The 13502-nt window shown below is 37.4% G+C and overlaps 1 protein-coding gene across 1 annotated transcript in view; it reads right to left on the reverse strand.

Moving 5' to 3' along the window:
- RBKS (ribokinase) overlaps positions 1–13502 on the reverse strand; it is a 48492-nt gene that overhangs the window by 28186 nt on the left and 6804 nt on the right. Inside the window, exons 3-5 of the mRNA XM_032216179.1 lie at positions 9837–9899; positions 5300–5464; positions 2136–2227 (exon numbers count right to left, since the gene is read on the reverse strand). Of these exons, the coding sequence (XP_032072070.1) occupies positions 2136–2227; positions 5300–5464; positions 9837–9899 (320 nt within the window). The remainder of the gene's footprint in view (positions 1–2135; positions 2228–5299; positions 5465–9836; positions 9900–13502) is intronic.

Consider the following 13502-nt stretch of genomic DNA (forward strand, 5'->3'; position numbering starts at 1 on the left):
TCAGGGATTAAGTTATGCTACATCTGGTGCACAGTGAATTAACAAGCTAGTTTCAACAGGCTTGATCATTTCTGGGAAAAAGAGAAAGGAAAAAAAACACAAACAAATGACAAGCTAAGCAAAAAAGTCGGGACCTGATAAATATGCTATATACATCTGCATGAACTGTGTATGGAGAATTAAAACCGCACAAATAAAGGTTATTGTTGAAGCAATAAATTAAACATATCTAAAAGGCACAGCATGTGAAATATCCCTTGTGGGTAGATAGGCTATTGATATCCAACCTCATCCTAGCACAAAAATGTGTAAAGAACAAAATGTGTAGGAATACAGAGTAGCTGTGGTTGTCAAAGCACTGACAATACTCAGCAAACCAACACTCCGAAGCATGCATTTTATCTAATATTGATGTGATATTCCTCACATGAAAGTATTTTCAAGATTTGAGGCTTTCCAGGATTCAGAATGTCACAAACTGATTATATGGGGTTGGCGTGGATAAGATGAATAGTCATTAGATGGAGAGTTCTCTTATCAGCCAATCAAAAATGGACATTTTCTTTTATATTGCACTAATTTAGTAGGACACCTGTCAGAAACTTTACACTTTGCACTGACAATGGGGCATACATTTCTATTTTTTTTCAACTAGAAAACTAGTTTTGACACACTCTGAATGATATTTTCACAAATATTTTAAAAGGATGACCGGCAAGGCAGTTCTTTCCCCCACCCCACCCCATCCCTATTTTATATAAATAAAATATATTTATTTCAATATAAATACATTTTGCCTTCAGAACATTTTAGAAATGTGAGACTTGGCTGTGCGGCAAACTATTCCTCTTTCAACAGAAACAACAATATATGGAAGACTCTTATGGTAAATTTGTAGTTCTGCTTGAAATTACCACTGAATCTGTTTGAACAACAAAGCTGTGTAAATAAAGTTTTAAAAAGTTCAAAAGCTTTCCAATTGGGTTTGTGTGAAGCCTAGACATAAATGCTCAGAAGTTTCTGTTTCTTTTCATTTAAAAATGTAACTTCTTGTTTGTATAATCAACAGAACGTACCCGAAGCACTTCTCCATTCACAGAAGCTATAGGAACTAAGAAGGTAGATTTGGATATGGATTTCTTGCCTGGACGTGAGAAAACAGTATGGAGGCAAGGTTTCTAACACACAGCAGCTCACTACAAATACCCTTTGCTTAACAACCATTCATTCAGCAACTGTTTAAGTTATGATGACACTAAATGAAAGTACGTACAAACACATGAACAAAATTCAGGCCTGCCCACATTTAAACTACCCTCCCTGCCACCATTCCTCCCCACTTCATCTGACATGTTGTCTTCACTTGCCTCCCCTCCACTGGGCTCATTATCCTGGCCACTTATGGGGGAAGCATTGTGGATATTTCTGCAGGCGGACAGGTGATGGGTGAGTGTCCCTCCATGCATTCCTATTGGCTGAGTCCTTTTTTTTGCGTGCCAGCCAGGGTCTCCTTTCAGAAAAGAAGGAACTGCCCAATGCATGAAAGCTCCTGGCAGCACCGACTACAAAAGAAGGATCCAGCTAGTTAAGAAAAGGAAGTCCTGATCAGTGCACAAAAGAAGGACCAAGCTGGCATGTGAAAGAAGGTTGATGTCAAGGGGGACCTGCCTTGGCTGCACAGGTGCAAAAGAAAGTATGAAGTAGTTCTCATATAAAGAATGTGTGAGATTTGTTCAGAGACAATAACAAGCAATTGCCAGAACTGCTATTGCTAAGCTCAGTGGTCAAGGGATGTTTCGTTTAATAGCTGCACAGCTCAGTGACAGAATAGCAGGTCCCGTTTAGGGTGGTTAAGTGAGGACTACTTGTATAAAGGTTGCTTTCAACAAAATGTACAAAAAGTACACTTACAAAATGTACAGGAGGTTTAGAGTGACAGCATAAAATTAATATGTTCCTGCTTTGAAAAGGCACTCTGGGCAATGTGCTGTTGACAGAGATCTTTCAGGAATGCCTCTGTTTTGGTTCTGCTGCTAGCCATGCAAGGGAAATTAAAATGTTCACAGTCTGAAACTATTACTTGTACTATAATACTCTCAATGTTTTATTTCTTCAGTTGCCCTAATGGCATTTACCTCGCTTTCATTGCAGCAGATGATGTCGGAATAAGTGTAAAACTGTGAGTCTAGGTCAGCAATTGCTGGAGCAGGATTAAATAAAGTCTTCACTGCAAGAGAATGGAAAATTCTGTAAAAGTCATGTCTCATAATGCTGAAATATAAATGCCTACAATTCAACAAACACTATTTGTTATAATGCCTACAGCATTTTCAGCTCCCATGATACACAAATTACTTGCTGACATAAACAATCTAAGCAAAATGCCCTGTTTTCTGCTGTTATAAAGCACTGGTAGTGCAATGATATTGAATTAGTTAAGGATTTCACGAGAATAGGTTAAGTATTATGCATCTGCCCTGCAAAAGAAGAAAAAAAGAAAAGAAAATGAAGGCTTGGCTAAATTTCAAAAAACATACAAACTATACTACTTATTAGCATTTCTTGAAGACTGTGTTTTGAAGACTGTATGCTATTTATCAGAATCATAAGGTAGGCTGTCGATTTAAATTTAGATATGCATATACTAGGTTAACTGAATTTCAACAAAGAACAAAACACAAGATTATTCCCAGATGTATTAGGATTGTGTTTTGCATCTTTCTGCTGGGAATTCTGGAACATCATTCTCATCATAGTTATAAGGCCTCACATTGGAAGGAAGGAGATATGAACTACAGACAAATAGACATTCCTATTTTAGAAAAACCCAGAGGATACTTTTTATTCCAATTACCTTACCTTTAAGTTCTGGGAATCTGCAAAGCTGTAAAAGGGGAGGAAACCTCTTTTCCAATAATGGACACTACTGACCAAGGGAATACGTCAGTGGGAGTTTACAAGTATGGTAGGCAAAACCAGAATCCAAAATCCAAATAGCTGCAGGATTGTATAGCATGCATACCCGCAGTCATCATATTCCCCGTCTTTCTGCGTCATTCCAACACTTGATGTTTAAAAGGGTTGCATCAGAATTTGGGTGGGGAAAAGCCTTTCCCCTTGTTTAGAGTTAAAAGAATACCATCAGATACTGAAGTGCTTCCCTTCCCTTCCTTTCCAACAAACGGAACTAGTATTTTTATGATTGAAAGGAATATTAAACTTGGGAAGCTTTGAAACCAAACAGAGCCTAAGCAGTTATTCAAACACAGTCTACAGTTTTTGATCTGCAAGTATTTCCTATGTGCTTTGGAATTAGCTTGGTTCTACTTCTACTGGTGCTGGAGCAACGTGTTTCTTTAGAATCTGTTAAGAAGCCCAGATCTACCATGGTGCCACTTCAACTCATTTTGGTAACTGCACTATTTTTCTGGTTCCCTTTAACTTAGTCAATGAAAAAAAAAAAAAGTTACCCACAGAATGGTGCTCTTATCAAAACACTACCATGTGATTGATGTATCAACAATTAATACAATGCTTTGGCATCAATCAAAACAAAGGCAAGAAGTGACAGAAAAGCTGCTACAGAGATCTTTAATGACTACTAGTGGGACAATGATACAGGGAGTCCCCAACTTATGATCACAATTGAGCCCAAAATTTCCATTGCTAAGTGAGACATTTGTTGAGTGAGTTTTGCCCCATTTTACGACCTTTCTTGCCAGGTTTGCTAAGTGAATCACCGCAGGTCTTAAGTTAGTAAGATGTTTGTTAGGTGAATCTGGCTTCCTCATTGATTTTGCTTGTAAGGCGGCTACAAAAGGTGATCGCGTGACTCTGGGACACTGCAACCATCATAAATATGAATCAGTTGCTAAGCATCTGAATTTTGATTATGTGACCACGGGCATGCTGCAACAGTCGTAAGTGTGAAAAAATGGTCATAAGTCACTTTTTTCAGTGGTGTTGTAACTTCAGAATGGTCACTAAATGAACTGTTGTAAGTTGAGGACTATCTGTACTTCAGCAAGCATAAGACTATCGATCTGTAGTTTAAAAAATGAACCCAAGTGTACGGGAACATAGCCACAATCTTCTGTTTCCTCACTTCCCTTTTTCTTCTGAGCCTTGCATCTGGGTACGCATCTGTTAAACACACATAGTCTAGTATGCTTCCGAACATAAACTACTGCATTAAACATAAGAATCAGCAGATTAAAAGAAAGGAAGTGCCAGTAACACACTCCAGCTGTGACGATTTTAAAAATTGTTTCTGTATTAGCAAAAAGTTTACAGTGATTTCATTATACAAGGCCATTCAACATGTTTCACAGAGATGGACAGAGGTTTCCTGATATAGGGGACAGGCTTCTTATATATGGCTTCTATTGAAGAGGTAATCTCCTGCATTAAATGCAAATATATTTTATGTTCATGCAATGGAATTTGGAGTTATTGTTAATTACACATATCCTTGAAGAATGGGAGAATTAAGTGTTTTTTCTTCTACCAATCAATCACCCAGAACAAAGAATTTTCTAGCATTTTACAGATTAACATTCAGATTTACGGTGATCACTTTTAGTGAAATGAGCCACTTTGTGCACACCCAAGTGCTAGGTTTACTTGTTTGATGTTCTGCACCACTGAAATAAATGAGCCACTGAAATAAACGTTCTAGAGATTATGCTTATTATAAAAAAAACCACCCTCAATTTCTGACTCCAAGAATTTAGATTTAAAATTTGGGATGATTATCTCAGAATATGGCAATAGAAGAAATTAAGTTTATTTCTTTCTAACTGAATTTTTGAAAAATTTCCTTTTAAATTCAGAAATGTTTTCCTTTCAGATAAAGGTGGTGCTTAGTATCAACTGACAGCAGGCAAAGGAGAAGTGGTATGCCTCAGGCACCTTCCATTACCAGAGATACAGAATAAGGGTCTATAAATCAGAATCCATTTCACTGAATGATCTTAAGTCATCTTCTGCTGCTAAGGAAGCTATTTGCTACTCTGGCTTGATCAGAAATTGCACTCAATAGGTGAAAAAGAAAGAAAGAAACAAGAGCAAGGTTCACACATGGTACCAGATTCATGTCAATTCAATGAAATTTCAACTGTTCTTCACGGGCCCAATTGTTTTATTAAATTATATCATTAGTGCCTGGATTTAGGTCACTTATTTTGGCATCACCATGTTTAAAATAACAATGTAGCTTTTAAACAAAGCTACATTAAAAGAATATTACTGAAACCATTCGTGGAATGAAGCAAACAATTAATTTGTATTATTAGATTACCTCCATTGGTATGAGCCATTTTTAATGCTTCTAAAGAAATTGCTGGGGTTATTTCAAGTTGGCAGACCATCACTTTGGCTTCAGCGATGATATGAGCAGCCTTTTTTAAATCACTGGAATTCAGAAGTAAATTTGCTCCCGCAACAATTACAATGAAGTTTTCTCCTAAAAACAAAGGTGAAATTTTAGAATGATTAAAGCTGACCATAAAATGTATTTTCTTGACACCATGGCATATGATTCTTAATAGCTGTTTCAATACTATAAAGTTAATAGCATGTAGGTTTTCAAGGGGTGTCTGTGTTAGAAATCCTAGCTTGCACAGAGAAATGGTGAGAACGCCAGGGTAAAACTAAGGTTTCATTGCACTTGTGGATCTCAAAATTGAGGTGGATTTACACTTGTATGCAAAAAATACCATGTTTGATTGATGCACTTAGAAATGTAGATCTGAAAACCAGTATTCAAAGAACAACGCAGTTGTATGTGATAAAGAGAATACTGAATGTTTGCAAGTTATCCTTTAAAAAAAAGATGGCATACCTGAAGTTCCACCACTACCATAAGTTTGGATTTTTATTTTTTTATGAAGCCATATAAGGTTTGTGTCATATTGGGCATCTAAAACCATCTCATAGTAACTGTATGATTAAAATCTCCATAACACCAGAGAAAAGGGTTTCAGTGTGGTATCGGCCAACTGCTCTGCTTTTTAGTATCAGCCCACTTATCACTGTCTCTAGGAAATACCACTATGGCCTTAATCGTACTAAAATGGACTTTAAAGTACAGGTAGTACTCAGTTTACATCCATTTGTTCAGTGACCATTCAAAATTACGTGGTGTTAAAAAAAGTGGATATACTAGCAGTCCTCAATATTCCAACCATTGCAGCACCCCCACAGTCATGTGATTCAGACAGTTATGTGCCCAGCTCAAAATTATGACATTGGAGGTAGCTGCAGTCACATGATTGCCATTTGCAACCTTTCCTGTTGGTTTCCCAAAAGCAACTCAATGGAGAAGCTGGCAGAAAAGATCAGAAGTTGCTCTGGTAAATTGCTCCCACTTTTTCTCCCATCTGCAGCACACCCTGCCCATGTGCAGTCTGCACCAGTGCTCTTCCCAGGCTTTCACCATTCATGTGTTGCCTGTACTGGCCTCCCACCACCACCACCACCACCACTTGACACACCCCTGCACGCTTTATCTGAGATTCCTGCCTCTTCCTGCCTAATGAGAAGCACGCTTTGGGGGTTACAATGGGAACCAAACTGCCTCAGAGTGCTGTCACTAAGTGATATGGTCATGTGACATCATGTTTTATGACCGTATTGTTTAGCAATGGCAATCCCAATCTCAATTGCTGCCATAATCCAAGGACTACCTGTATTAGAATACAACTTGCACAAGATGATTCATTTGTTCTCCTCCAAGAACTCGTTGAAATTAAAGCTGTTAAGACAGTTGCTGAAGTAATTATGATGGCACTGTCTACCTAAGCTTTGGCATCTGAACCATGTATACCCCAAGGGAATCTTCTAGTAACAAGAAATAAAAATCCCAGTATATTGGCATTTGTGGCGTTATATCTGTTCTAGAATGAATTTGTTTATTTCTATTTGTGCAGATTGTGCAGCAGATGAATTTGCCAACAATGTAGTTCTTGACAATATTCATGAGTAAACTGCTCAACATCCAAAGTTATTTTTCATCTAGTTGCTGCTGTCAAATTCTAAAGTGGGCCTTTCAAATCATAAGCAGTTACGAGATTATGGATTTTTGGCTCTACTTTGCAAACATTCCTTCAGAATTAAACTTCAGTATGTCTTGGGTTCAAAATGTGCCTCCCCCAAATACAATGATGGGAATAATGGTATAATGATCATTCTCACAGAGGAATTTAATTTTCCAAACAATGTTGGCTAAAGCCCAGATTTTTCTCCCCCCAGATACATTCATGAAAGATTGCCCAAGATAAATATGTCAGCCTAAAGTCTCAGGATGGTCAACAAACTTTCTGAAATCTTCTACAGTTACATTTAGTAGTATTTTGAAAGACGGCTATTAATGGTGAATTAACAAAGGGATAGTACAAGAGATAAATGCTTAAGATGGAATGCTTAAGGTCATAGATTTTTTTTTGTTCTGAATGTCATCATGAATCCGGAAATGATATATCATGGAACAGATATGTGGTTTGTGTGTTACATTATTGAATTTTTTCATTTCCCCTCCCTAATTTTCTGAGGTAATGTTTTATAGGTTTCACAGGTTTTTTTATGTTGTTTGTAGTCAGCATTAGTGATAAGGGGTGCATGATTTTTTTTGCCATTGCTTATGTTTTCTAAATATTTTTATTTAATAGTTATCATCCAGATATCACATGGAGATAACTAATCTCCAATATTTATGCTAAGGGTCTTTCAGGTGGAGGCATATTCTTTCACCCACTAGATTTCATTTTTTAGTTATTATGATCATTGATAAACTTGTCATTTATTTATACAGACTTTTCATGAAGCTTCAGAACTAGGGGCTATCAACAATCTCTCATGACAGAACATTGGATGAACTACATGCATAAAATATTTTCTTTTGGTCAGCTTGGAACTCTTGTCAGTTTCTCACCCTATTCATTACTGTCAAACCATTCACTGTTCTATACATACATTAAATAGTTGCAAAATTTATTTTTATTTGACATCTTTGTCAAAATGGGTTTTTTACTTATTCATTTAGATACACAGGAGAACAGAAACAATAGTAGATATTCATAAATAATTGTTGAGACACCTAGGATTCTAGAAATTAAGACAAAATCTAGATTCCTGATCTTCAATTAGTGGGTTATAATCTCCTAATTTAAGCTATGGGGCTACCTCTATAATCTTTTCTCTTATGATAAGGATAGACAGACTAGGGATGGCGAACCAATGGCACACGTGCCAGAGGTGGCACGCAGAGCCCTCTCTGTGGGCATGCATGCCGTCATCAGCTGCTCTTACAGGTTCCAGTGTGCATGCGTGCAACGGAACCCAGAAGAGCAGCTAGCCACCATACGCATGAGCACCGGCCAGCTGCTCTCTTCCGGGTTCCGGAATTCCAGCATGTGCACCCTATAGTTTCAGCACTCGATGCTGGAAAGGTTAACCATAACTGGACTAGTGTAAAATATAAAAAATATCATAGGAAAGAGAATTAAAAAACAAACAAACCCAAATGAAATATTTGTCCCTATATGACTATTACATACTGGCTGGTGGATTCTGGGAACTGAATTCAAAATATTTCTTGGAAGCATCAGACTGGAAAAAGCTCAAAGACAATTATTTACAATTGTCACACTATGAAGTACTTTCCAAACATTTTTCCCTGTGGCAAAAAATAAGCAAATTAACAAACAGTAGTTCAACACCCAAAGCTGAGTTCTGGAAATAGTTGTGCGTGAAAACTCTTCTATGTTTACCAGATGCCAAGATGGAAGAAAACCAGCTTCTAGTCTGCAATCTGTATCAGTCACCAAGTTTGATAAGCTAATAATAATCCAGAGAACTTTCTTCACTTCCATTCTTTAATCTCACTTGTAAATCTTTTACAGTCACTGCAACTCCCAGTTTGCACTTAAGATTTTTGCACACAAGCTTCTGGGCGTGTGGAAAAATAAGACTGACTTCTTTGAACTGCAATTAATAATTAATAGCAAAAGACACAGCTAAGCTGAAACAAGCTTGCCCTGATTTTCGAGCTGAAGGGGCCCTCAACTTATAGGGTGATCGTATTCTGTGAGCAATAAGATGGCACTTCAGTGCCCTGTAATGTCCAAGAATCATGCTATGACACTATTTTAACAAACTGATATGAGAAGCTTTAAAACTCACTGAAAACATTGTCTCTCCAGTGTAGTATTATAATGTAATACTACATTATAAAGTATTATAATGTAAATTATATTTAATGCTATTCTCATTTAGAATGGATTTTTCCTTTGTTTCTGTGGCCATGTTTGCCCAATAATCTAGAGGGGTTTCCCAGGCATAATTGATCATCATCCCTGATCAAAATTCACAGGGACAATAACAAGGTGTAATCATTTTCAGCAAAATGAAAGAAAACAGTGCTACTGAATTGATCATGGGGTATATGAGGCAGAGGACTGTCACTAATCCTTCTTTAGTTAAGAGACAAATGGGTTTGCAGGATTTTGTAAAAGCTTAATCTACAGTTTACATTGCTTCCTTTGAGTCATTCTATATAAAGCATATGAAATATTTGAGACAGAGAAAAAGCAAGTTATCAGCTGTGTCCTGTAATCCTGTTGCCATTGCCAGGTGTGTTCAAACCCCCCCCCCTCTCCCACATGCCATCAAAAGTTTAATAATATAGAACACAACTTAAGTGTATTTGCTTCTGGGCTCAATGGTATAGATATGCAACTCCCTTGGTTATATCTTTAAAAAATGAAACTTGACAAAATTAATATCTCATCATACATAATTCAAATCTAAGACAATTCAGCTTATTCTTTGATATGCACCTTCACTGTTGACCATGATTGAAGCAGCTCCTGTTGCAGCATCTTCTGTCTGATTTACAAACTCTAAGGTAATAAAGAAAAAAGTGGATCTTTCAGCAAATTAGTGAGTTACATCAGCAAACATTACAGCTGAACAGCTGGCGTTTAAAATTTTAATAATGAATACCAATGCCAGAAGCAGGGAAACATAAATGCTAAATTACACCCACATGACAGCAAACACAAGCTCAAGATTAATTAATTGTGGCTAATTTTGTATTTCAGGAAAAAAACTGATATAAATTTAGTACAGACATTACTGGCAGCTGTACTACACTTGTTATTCACTAGACATGCAAGTCGAAGTCATGATTAAAAGAGTGTGAATTTGCTTTGCTTATTGGGAAAAACATCACCCATAATGTGACTCCTTTAGTTCGGGAAACAGAGTAACCATTGTAAAGCCTTGGCTGCATTAGAGTAAAATAGTACATTCCTATCCATGTTTATCTGGAAGTACGTTTACTCTGCACAAATGTGCTGAAATTAGTTTAAAATTGGACTTTTACCTAAATTTAACAAGGTCTAGCCAAATCGTTCCTGGAAGCCACATGTTAGTGGCTACAGCCTGTTCAAATTTTCACCTTTCTATAAATTACATTCTGAGGAATATTTCATCTGTAAGACAGATTCCATTTATATACTTTTGTAATAGCTACAGACCATAGATGGGGAAGCTTTGCCTTCCATAGCTTGCTATTTCCAATTAACATCCCCAAATGCACTTGGTAAACAAGAAAAATGAGAACTGCCCTCAATCAATAAATAGTGGGATAAAGATTCTCTGTTTTGTGGAGAGAAAAATATACTTCATGAATCTGTAAAATTTCTTCTAAAACCACCCAACCAATGGCTGTCATGTTCCCCCAACTGGAATTTGACAGTAAATCACACATTTCTAACACTTTATTACTTAGCTGATTCCTTGGCTAGACTTGGCAGAAGATTCACAGTTCAGCTAGATCAGGGGTGTCAAACTCATGTCGTCACAGTGGCATCACATGACTCCCCCCCCCTTTGTTAACTCGGTGTGGACATGGCCAGCACGTGATGCATCCAGCTGTAGGCTGGGATTTAATTAAGCACTGAGCTAGATGAAGTCTTAACTCAACAATTGATTGGTAATAGCCAGTGAGAACATATCAATTACTGTATCACAGTCTTGATGTTTAAACTTAAGGCATGATGGAATGCCTAACAGAACCTAGGAAGGCACGAGGAGGAAACAGACTACTATATTTTTTTTAAAAAAATGACGGAAACGTGAGAAAGATACTGAGCAACTAGGTGTAAATTGAATGGGAAAATTGCTTTGATAAGCTTTCAACTTTGTTACATTACCCAACTAGCTACAAAGGTCTATCCAGAAACTCAAATGGTTGTTTCCAGAGATTACCATCCTTAAGGACTTGACACATGACTTAAAAAAAAAAACTTTTTATTTTGTTTATGCAAACTTCACATCTTTGCAACACATTACTTCTTTTACATACCTGCTGTGATGACTTTTATAACTATAACACACACACACACACACACACACACACACACATGTATAAGATCTAATTCTACATATATATATGATTTTTACAACCCCTGGTAAGCCCCAATTATGGGAGGAAGCTAACTGCTTCCATCAACTGTCAATCGGCTCGTCACAAGAGCCCATCACGACAGAAACCCAATATTTTTACTGTTGCCTTTGTTATTGGGTTTAAACAATAAACCCAAATATTGGGTTTCTGTCGTGATGGACTCTTGTGACGCGCCGATTGACAGTTGATGGAAGCAGTTAGCTTCCTCCCAGCTTCCTCCCATAATTGGGGCTTACCAGGGGTTGTAAAAATCTAATAGATACCTTTCACCCTGGCTTCACTGATAACGGATAAGAGCCTGTGGCCTAATGGCTAAGATATCTGCCTAGTATGTAATATAGCCCAGGTTCAAATCCCAGTAAGGGTATGGCTAGCTGATGAGAGCTAAATAGCTTGAAATAGACCTATACTAGTCTCCCTTTATTTATTTATCAGCACAAATAAACACACACACACACACACACACACACACATATATATATATATACATACATACATACATACATACATACATACATACAGGTGGAGTTGCATTATATATAAGGAATAACTACATCTCTACAGAAATAGAGCCCAACAACCATGAGAATTATCTTGAATGCATTTGGGTCAATATTAAAGGTTTGGGGAGGGGAATGACATTGCCATAGGTCTATACATCAGCCATATTGGACTTAATTTTCACTAACAGAGAAGAAATAGTAGAAGGTGTTGAAGGCATAGGAACCCCGGGGTAAGTGACCATGCAATATTGGAATTCAACATTATGCAAACAAAAGTAGTAGAACAAAGTCAAACTAGAGTCTTGGATTTAAGAGAGCTAATTTCAATAAGCTTAGAGAGAGTTTGGAAAGAATTCCATGGATGAGAATCCTCAAGGGGAAAACAGCTCAAGAAGCTTGGGAAATTTTGAAAAATGAGATTAAAAGAGCCCAGTCTAGCAAGATACCAATGAAGAAGAAAAATAACAGCTCCCAAAAGAAACCAGCATGGCTGCATAAAGAACTCTGACAAATGAAAGACAAAAAGATAAGTATAAAAAGCGGAAAGAAGGGGACATAACTAAGGCAGAATATCAGCAAATAGCCCGAGCCTGTAAAGATGAAGTAAGGAAAGCTAAAGCTCATAATGAAGAAAAGCTTGCCACAAATGTAAAAAACAACAAAAAAAGCTTCTTCCAACATGTTAAAAACAAGAAAAGAGTTAAGGAAATAATTGGTCCATTGCTGGGAGAAAGTGGCAAGAAGGTGACAAGCAACAGGAAGAAAGCAGAACGATTTAACTAATTTTTTGCATTTGTCTTTACACAAAGGGATAAAACAGTCCAACCTATCAAAAACAGCACCACAAAAATCAGATTAGGAATACAAATTGAAATAGGAAAGAAAATGGTAAGTGAGCACCTGTCTACCCTAGACGAATTCAAATCACCAGGCCCAGGGATTACACCCAGGCTTCTGAAGGAAGTGGCAGATGAGATCTCAGAACCACTGAGCTATATCTTTCAGAGATCCTGGAGCACCGGGGAACTGCCAGAGGACTGGAAAAGAGCTGATGTGGTTCCCATCTTCAAAAAAAGGGGAAAAAATAGATCCGGGAAACTATAGAGCTATCAGCCTGACCTCAATAGCAGGAAAGATTTTGGAAAAGATAATCAAGCAACAAATTAGCGAACACCTAGAAGTAAACAAAGTAATAGCCAAAAGCCAACATGGGTTTGTCAAAAACAGATCATGCCAGACTAATCTTATTGCATTCTTTGACAAAGTGACAAAATTAGTGGACCAGAGGAATGCCGTCGATATAATTTACTTGGACTTCAGTAAGACATTTGATAAGGTAGACCATAACCTACTACTAGATAAAGTAGAAGAATGTGGGTTAGACAGCATCACCACCAGATGGATTCGTAATTGGCTGATCAACCGCACTCAATGTGTAGTCCTCAATGGAAATGCATCTACATGGAGGGAAGTATGCAGTGGAGTACCCCAAGGCTCTGCTTTAGGCCCAGTACTCTTCAACATCTTCA

This window comes from Thamnophis elegans, chromosome 4, assembly GCF_009769535.1.
Source record: "Thamnophis elegans isolate rThaEle1 chromosome 4, rThaEle1.pri, whole genome shotgun sequence".
Classification (NCBI taxonomy): domain Eukaryota; kingdom Metazoa; phylum Chordata; class Lepidosauria; order Squamata; family Colubridae; genus Thamnophis; species Thamnophis elegans.